The sequence below is a fragment of the Phocoena phocoena genome, chromosome 18 (genome assembly GCF_963924675.1).
Source record: "Phocoena phocoena chromosome 18, mPhoPho1.1, whole genome shotgun sequence".
NCBI classification, from domain to species: domain Eukaryota; kingdom Metazoa; phylum Chordata; class Mammalia; order Artiodactyla; family Phocoenidae; genus Phocoena; species Phocoena phocoena.
In genome coordinates, this window is record NC_089236.1 from 5400291 (window position 1) to 5415126 (window position 14836).

At 49.9% G+C, this 14836-nt stretch overlaps 1 protein-coding gene across 1 annotated transcript; it reads right to left on the minus strand.

Annotated features, from left to right (window-relative positions):
- Positions 1-1175: 1175 nt before the first annotated feature.
- On the minus strand, positions 1176-8943 carry URAD (ureidoimidazoline (2-oxo-4-hydroxy-4-carboxy-5-) decarboxylase). The gene is given in 3 exon segments (XM_065896327.1): positions 1176-1522; positions 8767-8842; positions 8845-8943. Coding segments are annotated over 3 exon segments (522 nt in total).
- Positions 8944-14836: the final 5893 nt, after the last annotated feature.

Here is a 14836-nt window from a genome sequence, read left to right on the forward strand (position 1 = left end):
CGGCCACACCACTTTTTATGGAAAGGTTTTCTTGCTGCTGTGTCCCTCAGACCTGGGCTGGTCACTAATGGAGGTTCTTGTCTTCAAAAGGGCCAGCTCTGCCTTCACGTCTTACCCCGTCTGCGGTGAGGAGGACGGTATGGCTTGTTTCTCCTTTGCCAACAGAAGCCTACAGAGTATTTGTCGGGGTTCGTTAGACCTCCCAGTGCAAATGGCTGTCTGGCTGGGGGGTGGGAGAGAAACGTGATGGGCTCCTCCTATGTGAGTGGACTTTCTGGCCACCAGTGCAGAGCTGCCCAGTCTGGCCTCCTTTGGCCAGAAAGCTTTCTATGGACACAGATCTTCCCTCATCAACCACTTTATCAGTGCTATAGGGTCCCATCTTCATGGGGGGGGGGGTGCGGATATCCAGCACTACTCAATGAGTGTTATTCAATTATTTTAAAAATTATGTTTAATGACTTATGGTTTCCAGGGACTCTGACAAACCAGCTCTCCTGGGCCCACCCCCGGGAGAGACGGGAGGCCGCTGGCCCTGACCTTCAGGCCCGTCCATCCTAGAAAGCCCCGCTCCCAGCCTTCTCTGCTCCACGGGGCGCCTCCGCAATACCGGCCCCTGCGGGGCTCTCTCCTGCCCGCCGTCCCCCCGCACGCTGCTTCCCCGGCGCTTTGCTGTCCCAGCTCTGGCTCCCGTTCGTGTCCCAGAGCCAGAGAGGCGCTTCCACTCACATGTAAATGTTGCGTGCAGCAACTAAGGTGGGAGAAGAAAAAAGAAACAGACAAACCGCTGCGGAATAAAAGCTTCCTTTTCCGTCCGTTTTGCTTTGCGCCTGGGGTTTGGCAGGAGAGGGTGGGGAGCCAGAGAGAGCTCGATTAGCGCCCTGGAAGCCGCAAAAGCTGGTGTCAGCGGGCCGCTAAGGGAGTGAAGAATTGGAGCAGTGAGCTGGATAAATCGGGAGCGGCGCGGGGAGCGGGGGCCGAAAAGCACGCAACTATCTATTTTGGCAAAGCGTGAGCATGCGGGTAGGTGGACAAAAGGGCTTATTATTCGTAAGACTGCCTCGGTTCTCCCCGGCCTTTGTGCGCGGGTGTGGACGCTGCTCCAAGCGCAGCGCGCGCGCCCGCGGCCCTCGCGCGTCACGACGTGCGTCCCGGGTCGCTGGCTGGCACGGCCGCTACGACTCGGTGGCGTGGCTCCCGAGGAGGTCGGCGAGACGCCGGCGGCCGATCTTCTTCACCTCGCCCAGTGCGGTGTTCAGCTCCTGCGCGGGTGGGCAGTGCAGCCGGCGCGCCCGCTCGCGGGGCACCGCCGCCCGGTCGCTGAGGCGCGCGGCGAGCGCAAAGGGGAAGCCGGAGCGCGCGCGGTACTGCGCGTTGAGCTCGGCCAGCCAGAGCCGCTCGGCCGCGCCCAGGCTCGTGTGGCCCGCGGCGCTCTGCTCCCGCTGCGACTCGGCGCTGAGCTCGCCCCGCTGCAGCTCGCGGCCCGCCAGGTCCGGGTGCCAGCGCAGGACGCCCTCCTGGCCTGCGGAGAAGCACAGACACGCGGCGGGAGCGCGCTACCGCGCCCCGAGGGGTTTCCGAGGGAAGCAGGGTCCCAGGACGTGAAGAGGGGCAACTAGGGGTGTCAGGAGGCTCGGGCCCCCCCCCCCCGCACCCGTCCCTCCAGCCCATCCCAAACCTCGCGCCCCTCCATCCCCGCTTCAATCGGCCTCGGCCAGGACCCAGGGGCGGGGCGGTAAGTGACAAGTTTGTCCTTTGAGACCTTGGAGCAAGAGCGTTGGGGAGAGGCCGCAGAGGCTCGGAATTTACGACTTGCTCGGGAGGGAGCAGGGACGCGATAAGGGAGCCCGAGCGTTTCGTATCTTTTCAAAGTCCTTTGCTCTCAGGGGGGCTTTGATGTCGCAGAGGGCCGGACACAAGGGCCTGAAGACTTCCTGCCAAAGCCACGGAATGGGTTTCGCTCTGTTCCAAAGGAGAAGGGCGGGGACGGTCCATGGGAGTAACGTCCGTGGGGCTTGGCGAATAAATGCCCAGGAATTGTGACCCTAAGTGTGACTTCTGGGATTCTGGAATCAGGCATCCAAAGAGCTTTGCAGAGGATTAACTGCAAAGAAACCCATTTCCAGCCGAATTCTACGGCCCTTTGAATGAAAGGGGCTTTCCTCCTTTTAGGAAAATAGCACCCACTCACCACGCACAGTTTCTGAGGCTCATTTCCCTTCTCCCACTGTAAATCTCAAAGAGCTTTCAGAGAAGAACGTTTCCTCGGAAGAGAGCTTCTCCTAACATTGGCCTAAAACTGGAAACCCCTGGTGTGATACCTGGGATTTCAAGTCCTAATCCACCGGGGTTTTCCTGAGTCCCGGTCAATCATTTTGCTTAGCTCTCTAAAGAGAGAATTAGAATTCCTGGGGCTGGGCGAGGTTTCAGATATGGTAAGCAGGGAGCTGGATCTGTACAGGGGAGCTGATGACACCTAACTTGCTTAGTGGTGAGGATTAGAGACAATTCATTTACCCAAACAGCACCTAATGCTAGCAAATGTTCAATAAACAGCCATATTATGTGTCCTAGTAAACTCAGTGTAACTGGGCTGCAATGTGGCTGGAAGCATCTGACCCTGGGGCTAGGGACAGGCTTGGGGCTCCACTAGAAAAGGAGATCATTAACCCTCCCTTTAATTACGGTATAAACTTCCCCTGCTTAAATCTTACAGTTTCTGCACCGTTAAAGGACGACTGAGATTGTGCCATCTAATCGTGGACCCATGTCCTGAGAGGTGGGAGAACTGGGGGGGGAACATCTACACTGAAGAGAGGATTCAAGGGAGACTCAGAAAGGGGTAGGTGACCTTTCCAAGGTCACTGAGCCAGGAGCTGCCCGCCCAGGATCCTGGGCTCAAAACCACTGGCTTCGGGGCACTGGCTGCCCCCTCAAGGTTAAGGGGAGTTGAAAACGAAACTCATGTCACCAATAATCCCATCTCTGTAACACCACCGTTTTAGAACCCCTCTCCTGGGCCCTGTCCCTGGGGCACTGCAAAGGTGAAGTGGTTGCTTCCCACTTCCCACGTCCAGCGGATGGGGGGGGGGGGTGCGAAAATGTAGGTGATAAATTCCCTGCCTTGGGGGCCCCCAGCCCTGGGCCGGGAGGTGGCTGTGCCGGGCTGCTTCCCAGGCCTGAGGCCAAGCGGCACCCGAATCCGATCCGAACCCACCCAGCCGGGACCGCGAAAATGGGCGGCGGCGGGGTCCCAGGCAGGCGAGTCCTGGGCGGCTCCTAGGCCGGAACCGCAGGCCCGCCCCGCGCCTCCTCCTTACTTATTCAGATTTTCAAAGACGCCTCGAGGTGAGGAGGTGAGGGGCCCGAGACCCCGCCTTCTCACAGGCCTCCCTCTCTCGGCTTCCCTTCCTCGTTTCTTACTCTGCAGAGGCCCAGCTCCAGGGTGGAGGATGCGGTTATCCACCGGAGGGCCCGGCAGGGGTGGGGTCTGTCCCCTGGCCGCCCCTACCAGACCCTCCTTTCCAGCGTGGGGCAGGGCCGCCAGCACCCCGGCCCTGGCACCCCGCTTCTCACTCGGCTGGGCTTGTCTCCCCTCTTGAAAACGTCACCTGGGGTTAATGTTTGCCCAGGATTAAGCATGTGTTTTCCACGGTTTGAGGGAGGAGAGGGGGAAGAGGAAAGAAAGGAGGCTGAGAAGACAAAGCCAAGAGAAGAAGAAAAGAGACTAGAAAAGAGGATTTACAGACAGACACACACACACACAGCCCTCAGCTGCAGATAAAAGGAGATGGTGGGAGTCAGGCAGGGAGTGGTAGCTCCGCAGAAATAGAACCTGACCTCATTCAGCCAAAGACTCCATCTTTATTGCCCCAAATCACTGACCCCTGAGCCCTGCCCAGGAGGGCACTGGCACAGTCGCACTGGCCTGCGGCACAGCCCTGGTTCCCTCCCAGCGCTGCATCCCCCAGGCACTCCCAGCCGTGGCCTTAAACCCTAGTAGGAGGCTGGAGACCTCACCTGGGTACTTGCCACCTCGCTGCCTCAGTCCTGTGGTCCTTCCACCTGGAAAGCCTAAGCCTAGCCGGGTTTGGTCAGTGGACCGTGCTTCACGGCCTCTCAGTGCTGCCTTTTCTTTGGTCCCTCCTAAAGTCTGAGACGGTACTGCCTCTGCCATTGGTGTGCCACGTCTGGAGATGCAGGTGTGGACATGCGTTATCTGCTGTGACCACAAACCATGAATCTTTGCACCTCGAAGAGTTCCCGGCACAGAGTGGACACTCCTTGCTTCAACAGGAGAGAACAGGGCAGACAGTGGCGGCCACTGAAGCGTAGATGGTTGGCCTGGAAGCCTATCACGGTCCGCCAGGATCCCCACACTGTACCAACTGGTGTGTTCTCCCTCCTGGTGCAATGGATCGTCTGGACCAATCGCTCCACTTGTGTTCTTGGAGCCAGCCCCTCCTTCCATCTCAAAGGTTACAATTTCAAACATCAGCCCCACCGCTGCCTTGTCCTGATCAGCACACAATCACTCCCTAGAGCCACTCACTCCATAAACAAAAGTAAAACCCTCCCTTGATTCCCCGTTGTTCCTCTAGTTCCTCCCTGCGTCTCTGCTCTTTCTTATAGCAAAACTCCTTGAAGGAACTGTCTCCTCAGCATCTCCACTTCCTCGCCTCCCTTCACCCCATCAAGCTTCCAGCCCCACCCACCAACCAATCTGTACTCATCAGGTCACAGATGATGGACGGCTTGCTCAGGCCTGTGACCAGCGCTCTGTCCTCTCCTCTCTCAGCCTCGTTGGGAGCATGTCACATGGTTGGCCCTCTCTCCTTGGAAGATGACCATCGCTTACCTACTCTCGTCACTGGTCCTTGCTCTGCCAGACCACTAACACCGAAGTACCCCAGGACTCAGTACTCACATCTCTTCCCTTCTGCATTCACACGGATGCCCCAGGTGTTCTCATCTAGTCCCATAGCTTTAACTGCCATCAGTTCTCTCACGACACCCAGATCTAGTCTAGTCCACAGCTTTCCACTGAGTCCCTTTGTTATGAGCCAACTGGACACTCAATATTTTAATCTGGGTGATGACTAGGCGTCTCAGACCTACCAAGCTCCCATCCTCCATCCTGTCCTCTCAATTCCGAACCTCTAATTGTAGAAAACAGAGCACCACCCACTCAGTTGCTCAGATTAAAAACGGAGGACTTATCCTTAATTTCTCTTCGTTTCTGACCTGCCTTCCCCCAACAAATCCATCAAAAACACCTGTTGGCTCTAACTAAAATCTATCCTGAGAATCCAGCCACATCTCTTCATCTCTCCTGCCCCAACCCTAGTTCACCCGACCATCACCTCTCACTTTTACTGCTACCGCGGTCCCTCTGCCTGACCCCTCTTTCCTCCTGTCCCTCCACTCTCCACCATTCTCCAACCACCTTGGTCTTTCCGTGCCCCCCAAATGTCAAAAGTCTCAAGTTCCTTGTGTCAGGGAGCCCTTGTCCTAGATCTTCCACAGCTTCCCTCTCAACTTTTGGTTTTAAACTCAAATATCACTTCCTAAGAAAGACCTCTTTTATTACACGTTTTCCACCCTATTACAAATTTTCTTCTAATAGTTTCTAGAATTGAAATGATCTTATTAATTTATGTTGATCCTGTGTCACTTCACTAGAATGTAAGCTCACTGAAGGCGGGGACTTGTCTTGTTCAAGGCTCTATCCGCAGTGCCTGCGACAATTCCTCGAGCATAGCAGCCGTTCAGTAAGTGTTTACTGACTGACACATCACTCTGGGGAAGGAGTGTTATGTATTCTTTGAGCGAAAAAACACATTTTGATAGCCTCATCTAAATACCTTATAGCCTACATTTAAGGAAATTATTAGTATCCGACTCTTTGATTCTACCAACAACTGTGTTCTGAAATAAGTATTAAATAACGAATTATGGCATTACTGCAATTCTGAAATGCCACAAAGAGGTGCATGATTAACTCTGTCATGAGAGTGTTATTTGCTCTTTGATTTTTAACACAAATCAGTATTGCATCGGTTCGTCATTAGCCGTGTGTGTGTGTGTGTGTGTGTGTGTGTGTGTGTGTGTGTGTGTGTACTTTCTTCCCTTTACTATGCCATTCCTCTGGCTTGGGAATTAGGAATTGATTGACTTGAAAGGGTACTTTGCCAAGCAGTGCTGGAGCTAAATATTAGTCTTGGACTGCCACCTACTGGTCAATAGTCGTCATAGCGTCTCCTAAATGGATTGTCGACCTTATTAGCTTCCTCTAGAAACAGGATTTCCAGTTTTCTTTTAATGGTAGAGGGTTCTCTTGGATCATCTAAAACAAGTCCCTGACCAGTTAGATCATCATATCCTGAATAGCTCTTTAAGGTCCCTTTTCGTTTTAGGATTCAAAGACTCTATTACACCCAGTTTGTTGCTTACTATTCCAGGAGTAAAGCTAGACTATGCAGTGAATCCCATTTTGCTTGATTCTTTAAAACACCAGAGAGTGTCCTGGTGTCCTAGTGGTTAGGGTTTGGCGCTTTCGCTGCCATGGCCGCGGTTCAATCCCTGGTTGGGGAACTGGGATCCCACAAGCCTCGCAGCGTGGCCGGGGGCTGGGAAAAAAAAGGATAAAAAGTAAAAAGCAAAAATAAGTCTGGGACATCAAGCATTAATGTTAATTGAATAGATCAGTGAATGAATAAATACAACCCCTAGAAACTGTTTCTAGATTTTGCTTTTGATTCTCTGGAAAATCCTTCAAAAGCTGTTGGGTTGAGTGTCAGGGTCTGAATCCCAGTTCTGCCACTTTCTAGCTGTGTCCTTGATCAAGTTACTTAATCTCTCTGTGCCTGAGTTTTCTTATCTGTAAAAGGGGGATAATAATGATAATCCTCGTTTTATAGGATTATTATGAGGATTAAATGAGTTAAATGCGAGGTGTTTGGAAAGGTGACTGAAACAGCAAGAGTAAGGGTTAAAGGCAGTTTAGTGGTTGTTATTATTATTTCTACTGCTAGTGTCATCTGTCTAATGCCATGAAGGTGATTAGATACGGGGCAAGGTGATTAGAGACAGACTGTGCTCCCAGCTGCCTGAGGCAAGTGGGGACACCAGCCTAGGGCTGAGAAGCGTGCTCGACCAGCAGGGAGGTCCCACCAAAGACCCGTGTCAAGTGTAGACGCAAACAAACACCCAGGTGGTCCAAACTCCCTCCAGTTATTTTGTCCCACTGACGTGCCACTAAAGTCACCCCAGTTGAAATGTGTGGGGAAGGGGTAATACCAAGATCGATCATCTTTCAAGATCCTCTTAAGAACAATTTCATTAATTCACTCAGCAAACCTTTATCAAGTCCCAACATCCTCTCCTCGGGGTGGTGTGGGATTCTGACACTGGTCAGGATTCAGAGGTTCCCTAGTGTCTGAGGCCAATGGGGCAGCTGAGGGTTCGGCTTCAGAGAGGCCCTGAGAAGTGGGTGAGGATCAACAGGGCGCCCACTTTCCTGTCAGCTTGATTTTATCCCCCTAGCCTCCCCTCAACCTATATGTGCCTACAGTGAATTAAAATGAGTTCCTTATTTGGGAGAATCCCCTGACAACTAGAAACCATGCCGGGTGTCCAAGCCCTGGGCGCACAGGTGAGGAGTGTTTGGAAAAGAAGAGACATTGCTTCCCTCTCAGCCCAGATCCCTGTGGAAGCCCCTCTGTGAAGGCAGCCCGTCCCCTCGAGGTCCCCTCAGCCCATCCAGGCTTCTCCAAGGACCGTGAAGCCAGCCCAGGAGGCAGCCTTGGCTCCTAACATCCGGCCTCTGAACGAGGCCGTGTGCCCTTCTGAGTCACCTGGGGTTGGCCTGACCCTAAACTTCCTCATCTCCCCACTCCACACCCACAAGTGCCTCCTTTTCTCTGTCTACCCAAAGGACAGCAGCAATGTCTTTCCCTTTCTGCAGAGGGAGTCCTTCAGATTTTTGTCTTTTCCCCCCCTCACTCCCCCAGGGAGTTGCTGATCTGAGGCAGTTTACTTTCTTCCGCCATCTGGTCCAAACCGGCCCTTGCTGGTAAAAATGTCAGCCGTTTGCTCTTTCCCCTGGGCTGCTGAGATAGCCTGATATGGAGCTGTCTTCTCTGTTGCATATAGGACATTCCCAAAGCGAACACACGGCCGAGAGGGTGGGCCCCCAGCCTGACCTTTGGCCCCTGAGCCGCTGCGAGGCCTGAGGAGACCACTGCCTGTCCCTCTTTCCTGGTAACCCCGTAGCTTCAGTATTTAACAGCCGTGTTCCCTGAGCCAACGAACGTTCTTTCACTCCAGTTTCCGCTTAACGCTGCAAAGACTTGATTCTCAGAGTCTGAAGGAACTTACTGACCCTTACAGCAAAGAGAGCTAAATATGTATACCAGTGTGCTCAACTGTGCTCAAATATCTAAAATTATTTTGATAACAAAAAAGAAACCGACTCACAGGTCAGAGAACAAACTAGCGGTTACCATTGTGGGAGGGGAATATAGGGTGAGCGGGGGAGGTACAAACTATTGGGGGTAAGACAGGATCAAGGATGTAGTGTACAACACGGGGAACACAGCCAATATTCTCTAATAATTAAATGGAAAGTAACCTTTAAAAACTATTAAAAATTTTTAAATTAAAAACTAAAAAAATGCCACATGACCGCCCCCCCCCAATTTTTTTTGATAAGCATATCTGAAATCCCTCTGTTGAGAATCTCAGTGTCTAACACCAAAGCCTTACCTGACTGTGGAAGAGCATCAGTAAAGGCAAAAAAGTGCTGCTCTAAATCTTCCAAGTCAGAGAACGGGCGCTGGGACCGAACACGGCGGGGGCAATCAGAGGACATCTCTCGGTGACACTCCCAAACACATCCACAAATTCTCCGAAGTCCGTGGAGTTGACCTTCTCAATGTCCATCGCCTGTGTTCCACTGGCGGCAGCAGGACCTGGGCTCCCCTCCGGGTGAGTGAGAGACGCGTCTCTGCTCGCCGAGTTATATTTGCTGAATGCGTAGGCTTGTGTTTTATGCAACACCAGCTTGGCATGTTTTAAATGCCTCTGGGAGAAGCCGATCCAGAGTACTTGTGCAATCAACAAACACAGGCTTAAGGTCTAATCCAGGGAGCAGAGGTCTTGTAAAGGGGTAAGGCTATCCAACCAAACTCTTCCCACCATCTAAGCCGGCAGGGGCCATATTCACTCTCAGCGCTCAAGCTCGATAGACTTTTTGTGCCATTAGCATTTTCATGTCAATGTTGTCCCAGGGAAGTTTTCCCTGGTAACCCAGGCAGGTCACAAAGTCGACCCGCTTGAAATTCCATGTCCCGTCTTGTTGCTACTGCTGTAGAGAACAGGTAGTATGTTTTACTCTTTCTCTGCATTTCAAATGCTTCACGCAATAAGTATCTAATAAAATCTCACTCAACAAGAAGCAGTGTCTAAGGAATCATTCTGCCCCATTCTCAGTTGTCGCCCAGACACCGTTATGTGTTATTTTCTTCCTGAATATATCTATCCTTATCTGAAATCCCCTTGCTTATTCTATTTATTTTCGTGTCACCTCTCAGCCACAGTGAATTCTACGAGCCTGGAGACAGTGTGTCTGGTTTGCTTGTGTCCTGGGTGCCAAGAACCGAGACCTCAGGAGGCATGTAATAAACACCGTGGGGTGAATTAGTTGACCAGATGACCACATAGATTAAATTTCTCACCCTGATACCTTTTATGTATACTCAAAACAAAAATCCTGTGGAAGAAGACATAGAGAACATAGATATTTGTGGTTGCCAAGGGGCAGGGGGTGGAGGAAGGAAAAACTGGGTGTTTGGGGTCAGAAGATGTAAACTATTATATATAGAATGGGATAAACAACAAGGTCCTACTGTAGAGCACAGGGAACTATATTCAATATCTTGTGACAAACCATCATGGAAAAGAATATGAAAAAGAATAGATATATACATGTAACTGAATAACTTTGCTGTACACCTGAAACCAACACAACATTGTAAACTAACTACACTTCAATTAAAAAAATAAAATTAAAAAATACTGTGGAAGATAAAGTCAAAGGAAAGGGGGGGGGTCAGAATGTTAAAATATAAAGATATTGCTGCTCTTTCCCTGTAGAACTGAAAATGCAAACATATTTCCAAAAGTCATGCTAACTCCACATTGGCTTTCATCTGAATCAAAATTCAATGAGAGGATTTACAATAGCCAGGACGTGGAAGCAACCTAAGTGTCCATCCACAGGTGAATGGATAAAGAAGATGTGGCACATATATACAATGGAATATTACTCAGCCATAAAGAGAAACGAAATTGAGTTATTTGTAGTGAGGTGGATGGACCTAGAGTCTGTCATACAGAGTGAAGTTAAGTCAGAAAGAGAAAAAACAAATACCGTATGCTAACACATATATATGAAATCTTTAAAAAAAATGGTTCTGAAGAAACTAGGGGCAGGACAGGAATAAAGACACAGACATAGAGAATGAACTTGAGGACACGGGGAGGGGGAAGGGTAAGCTGGGACGAAGTGAGAGAGTGGCATGGGCATATATCCACTACCAAACGTAAAATAGATAGCTAGTGGGAAGCAGCCGCATAGCACAGGGAGATCAGCTCGGTGCTTTGTGACCACCTAGAGGGGTGGGATAGGGAGGGTGGGAGGGAGACGCAAGAGGGAGGGGACATGGGGATGTATGTATGTATATGGCTGATTCACTTTGTTATAAAGCAGAAATTAACACCATTGTGAAGCAATTATACTCCAATTAAAAAAAAAAAGAAAAATAACTCAGTGAGAGGGCAAGCACATTCGCATTAATAGATCAGTCACATTGGCCCGCACAGTCTGTGAGAGGCAGGTGACAATCTATCAGCAGCCACAGATTTTGTCCTAACTCTGTGCCGTTTCCCATCCCAGGTCTCACCCTGACTGCCTGGGCCAAAGGGTCATGATTGAAGGACTGACAGAAAAGAAGTTGATGAAATTCGCTTTTCAAAGGGGGCCAGAAGTACCACCACTACAGGCCATGTCTTCAAATATGAAAAAAGGTATAGATATCAGACTAACACTTGCACATCGTATACCTCACATAGGTATGTGAAAACACTGGATCCCGTAGTGTGTTTGCAGTTTCGGGCAAAGAGCCCAGTGTGGAGGACATGGACCCGGGAGAGCGCTGGTCCAGGCTCTGCCACCTACCCACTGGCATTTGTCAAGTTATCGAACTTTTCTGCACCTCAATTTCTTTGTCTGTAACACGGGGCTCAAAAGAGTATTGACCTCATGGGATTTTTACAATGATGAAATGAATTAATGTACCAAAGTGCTCCTGTTACAAAACAACTGCAGAGGTGTCAGCCAATGTAACATTGTGTACAATCTCTGCAGTGGACCAGCCACAGAGTGTTCTCCTGTTCTCCCTTCTGCCACCAGAGTCAACACAGCCCTTTCCCGTCCCTGCAGGTTTTCCGCAGACCCAGTTAGCGGCCAATATCCACTTCTTCCCCTTCTCCCTCCAGCAGCTCCCTCAGCCTCGGTTCATTCCAGCGCTGACCATGCAGCATCGCAATTCAGAACAGAACCGTGGGGAAGAGAAGGCGAGGTCTGTCTAGCCCCTCCCCCTCAGCCTTATTCCCTCCCTGGTCCCAGGCTCTCGGATGAGCAGATGAGCGGGAACAGATGGCAGAGCAGAAACCGAGGGAGAAGGGGTCCCGGCTCCACTGCTCTGCGTCCCCTCCCTCTTTGTGCGACCCTTACCTACCTTCTCCTCTTGTTCTGCATGTGGACCGTCTCCCTCACCCAAGGCGCTCCAGCCTGGGCCTGGAGCCTGGCGGTTCTCAGTTCCTCTGAGAGCTGCAGGAGAGATAGACATCTGCATTTGCAAGTGGAAACTCCTCTGCTCATGGAAATGCTGATACCACGGTGGGAAGGGCCTTGCCACTGACAGGAGACCAGAAGCCTAACCTTTTATTCTGTGTTATCTATTGCCTCACAGTAGGAACTTCAAATAGCCCACTACTAACAGAGGAACCTTTAGGACACAGAAGGTTACGGTATTAAATAGTCCTGGATATAGAAGCAACATCCAGCAAAAAAAAAACCTAACAAAAATTCCTGATGTGGAACCTGGCAAGCCAGGCCACTGAAGCACTCTGGGGCTCAATTAACCCCGTTTGACTCTTCCCCAGTCAAATCAAAGAAATGTAAGGTGGTCAGAGGTCAGGCAATTTCCATCCAAGCAAACCAAGCAAAAAGTTAAGTTACTGGGCTTCCCTGGTGGCGCGGTGGTTGGGAGTCCGCCTGTCGATGCAGGGGACGCGGGTTCGTGCCCCGGTCCGGGACGATCCCGCGTGCCGCGGAGCGGCTGGGCCCGTGGGACATGGTCATTGAGCCTGCGCGTCCGGAGCCTGTGCTCCGCGGCGGGAGGGGCCACGGCAGTGAGGGGCCCACGTACCGCAAAAAAAAAAAAAAAAAGTTAAGTTACTGAATCATACACTATCAACCGGCGAATTATATGGCATATGAATCGTGCATCAATAAAGCTATTGTTTTCTTACGTTAATTGATATAGAGTTGTAGCCTTGTAATTTGTGTTTAACCATACAAGCTATGATTCTTATGTTTTGGCTGCCGAATATATTATATCAGACTTCATTATAATTTTTCTTTTAAGAGACCTTTAGCAGTACACAGAGAAAATTCTTAAATAGGCACAGTCAAATTTTTATTTAGCTTTTTAGTTGAAACATTTCAAGTATCTGCTCCCTTCAACTATAGCCCTTAACTTTTCACAAGCAGAGCTTATGCAGAAGTTTTCTCAATAAGATACCAGGAAGGCAAATTGCTTTCCTACACATGCATTTTTAAAACTAATTAATTAATTTATCTATTTTTGGCTGTGTTGTGTCTTCGCTGCTGTGCGTGGACTTCCTCTAGTTGCAGTGTGCAGGCGTCTTGTTGCAGAGCACGGGCTCTAAGCGCTGGAGGCTTCAGTAGTTGTGGCACGTGGGCTCAGCTGCTGTGGCTCGTGGGCTCTAGAGCTCAGGCTCAGTAGTTGTGGCTCACGGGCTTAGTTGCTCCGCGGCATGTGGGATCTTCCCGGACCAGGGCTCAAACCTGTGTCCCCTGCATTGGCAGGAGGATTCTTAACCACTGCGCCACCAGGGAAGTCCCTAGACATGCATTTTTAATTTGAAGCAAACTGGGAGTTGGAACTCGTGTGATCTTGCTGTTACCAGACTCATTTCATTGGCTGAGGACTGAGCTAAAGCAAGACGAAGTCCTGGCAGAAGGAGGCCCAGAGGACCGAAGTGGGCGGTAAGATGGTGAGGAGGTGGCCAGCGTGGGTGATGGGTCAGGCCTGCATTTAGTGTCTCCGCGGATCTAAGTAAGTGACTTAATCCTTCTTAGGCTTACGTCTCCGTTTCACCGTTAAACTGCCACAGAACAAGCTCCCACCTCACAATTTGTTAAATGAGAAAATCCATGTGAAGCCTTCAGCACCAAGATGTGTACACACTACTACATGTAAAACAGATAACAAAGACCTACTCACAGCACAGGGGACTATAGTCAATACCTTGTAATAACCTATAACAGTAAAGAGTCTGGAAAAGAATAGATATACATATATATAACTGACCAAATCACTTTGCTGTACACCTGAAGCTAACAACATTGTAAATCAACTATACATCAATTTATAAGGTGGCTAAAGTGATACATTTTATATTATGCATATTTTAGTGCAAAAAAAAATCATCAAAGACTTTTCTGCCTCTTTAATTTGAAATTTAATACACGTTGGGTCTCCAGGAGCTAAAAAGATGTGTTTTTTTTAGGTGATAAGAGCTCCTCCTTTTCTTTCTGCTGCTGATGGCGATTGTGGCACAGACACTGGCAAATGTGAATTCTGATACGTCGTTTATGTTTGACAAAACCGACAGTCGGCCTGGCAGGCGAGTTCAGACAAATCTGTTTCTGAGAAGGTCCTTCATGAAGAGCTGAAGAGAGAGAAGCTCGATCAGGAAGGAACACAAGCTGCGGTGGTGGGAGAAGAAGGGCTGCAGCTGTGATAAGAGGTCACCTAGGTATCTCCCTGCTGCAGGCCAGCCCCTCAGGGTGTTTTTCTTAATTCTGAGAATCTCTAGGAAACAGTCTTTGTTTTCACTATAGGAAGCCAGTCCAGGCTCAGAAAACATTAAGCAGAGAACGTGCTCCAAGAAGAAGCTCCAAAGCACATTCCCTGCACAGATGAATGCACCGTGTAGAATAGAGTAAATAACAGGTCCTCGGAAAGAATCTGACCCCAGGCTGCTCCATTACGGTCGGGAATGTGTAAATAATGCACATAAAATGCACTATCATTCCCACGGTTGGTGAATAAATGAATTGATGTCTGCATAGAGGGTTATTTTTCCTTCTAATCAACTGATTGGCCTTTTCTTTAATTCTGCTTCTTACAGTTTGTCTGTCCAGGGGCAGGCTCGAGTCCTGGAGTCTGGCTCGGTCATGAAAACAGTGGTCCCAGGGCGCCACCTACTGGCAAGATTCCTACAAGGGTTCGGCGGCGGGGGCTGTCCAGGCGGTAGCAGCAACGCTTCTCTAAGATCCGAGCTTGTAAATTGTGTTCTGACACCTTTTTAAAATGTGTAGTTATGTCAGGGACACAACTTGACCCAAACTAAACCTGTGGAAAGAGCTGGGTTTAAAAGGGTCTAGTTTCATTTTCCCTTAGGAGGTTTTTATTTATTTATTTGTTTGAATTTTATTGAAGTGTAGTTGATTTACAATGCT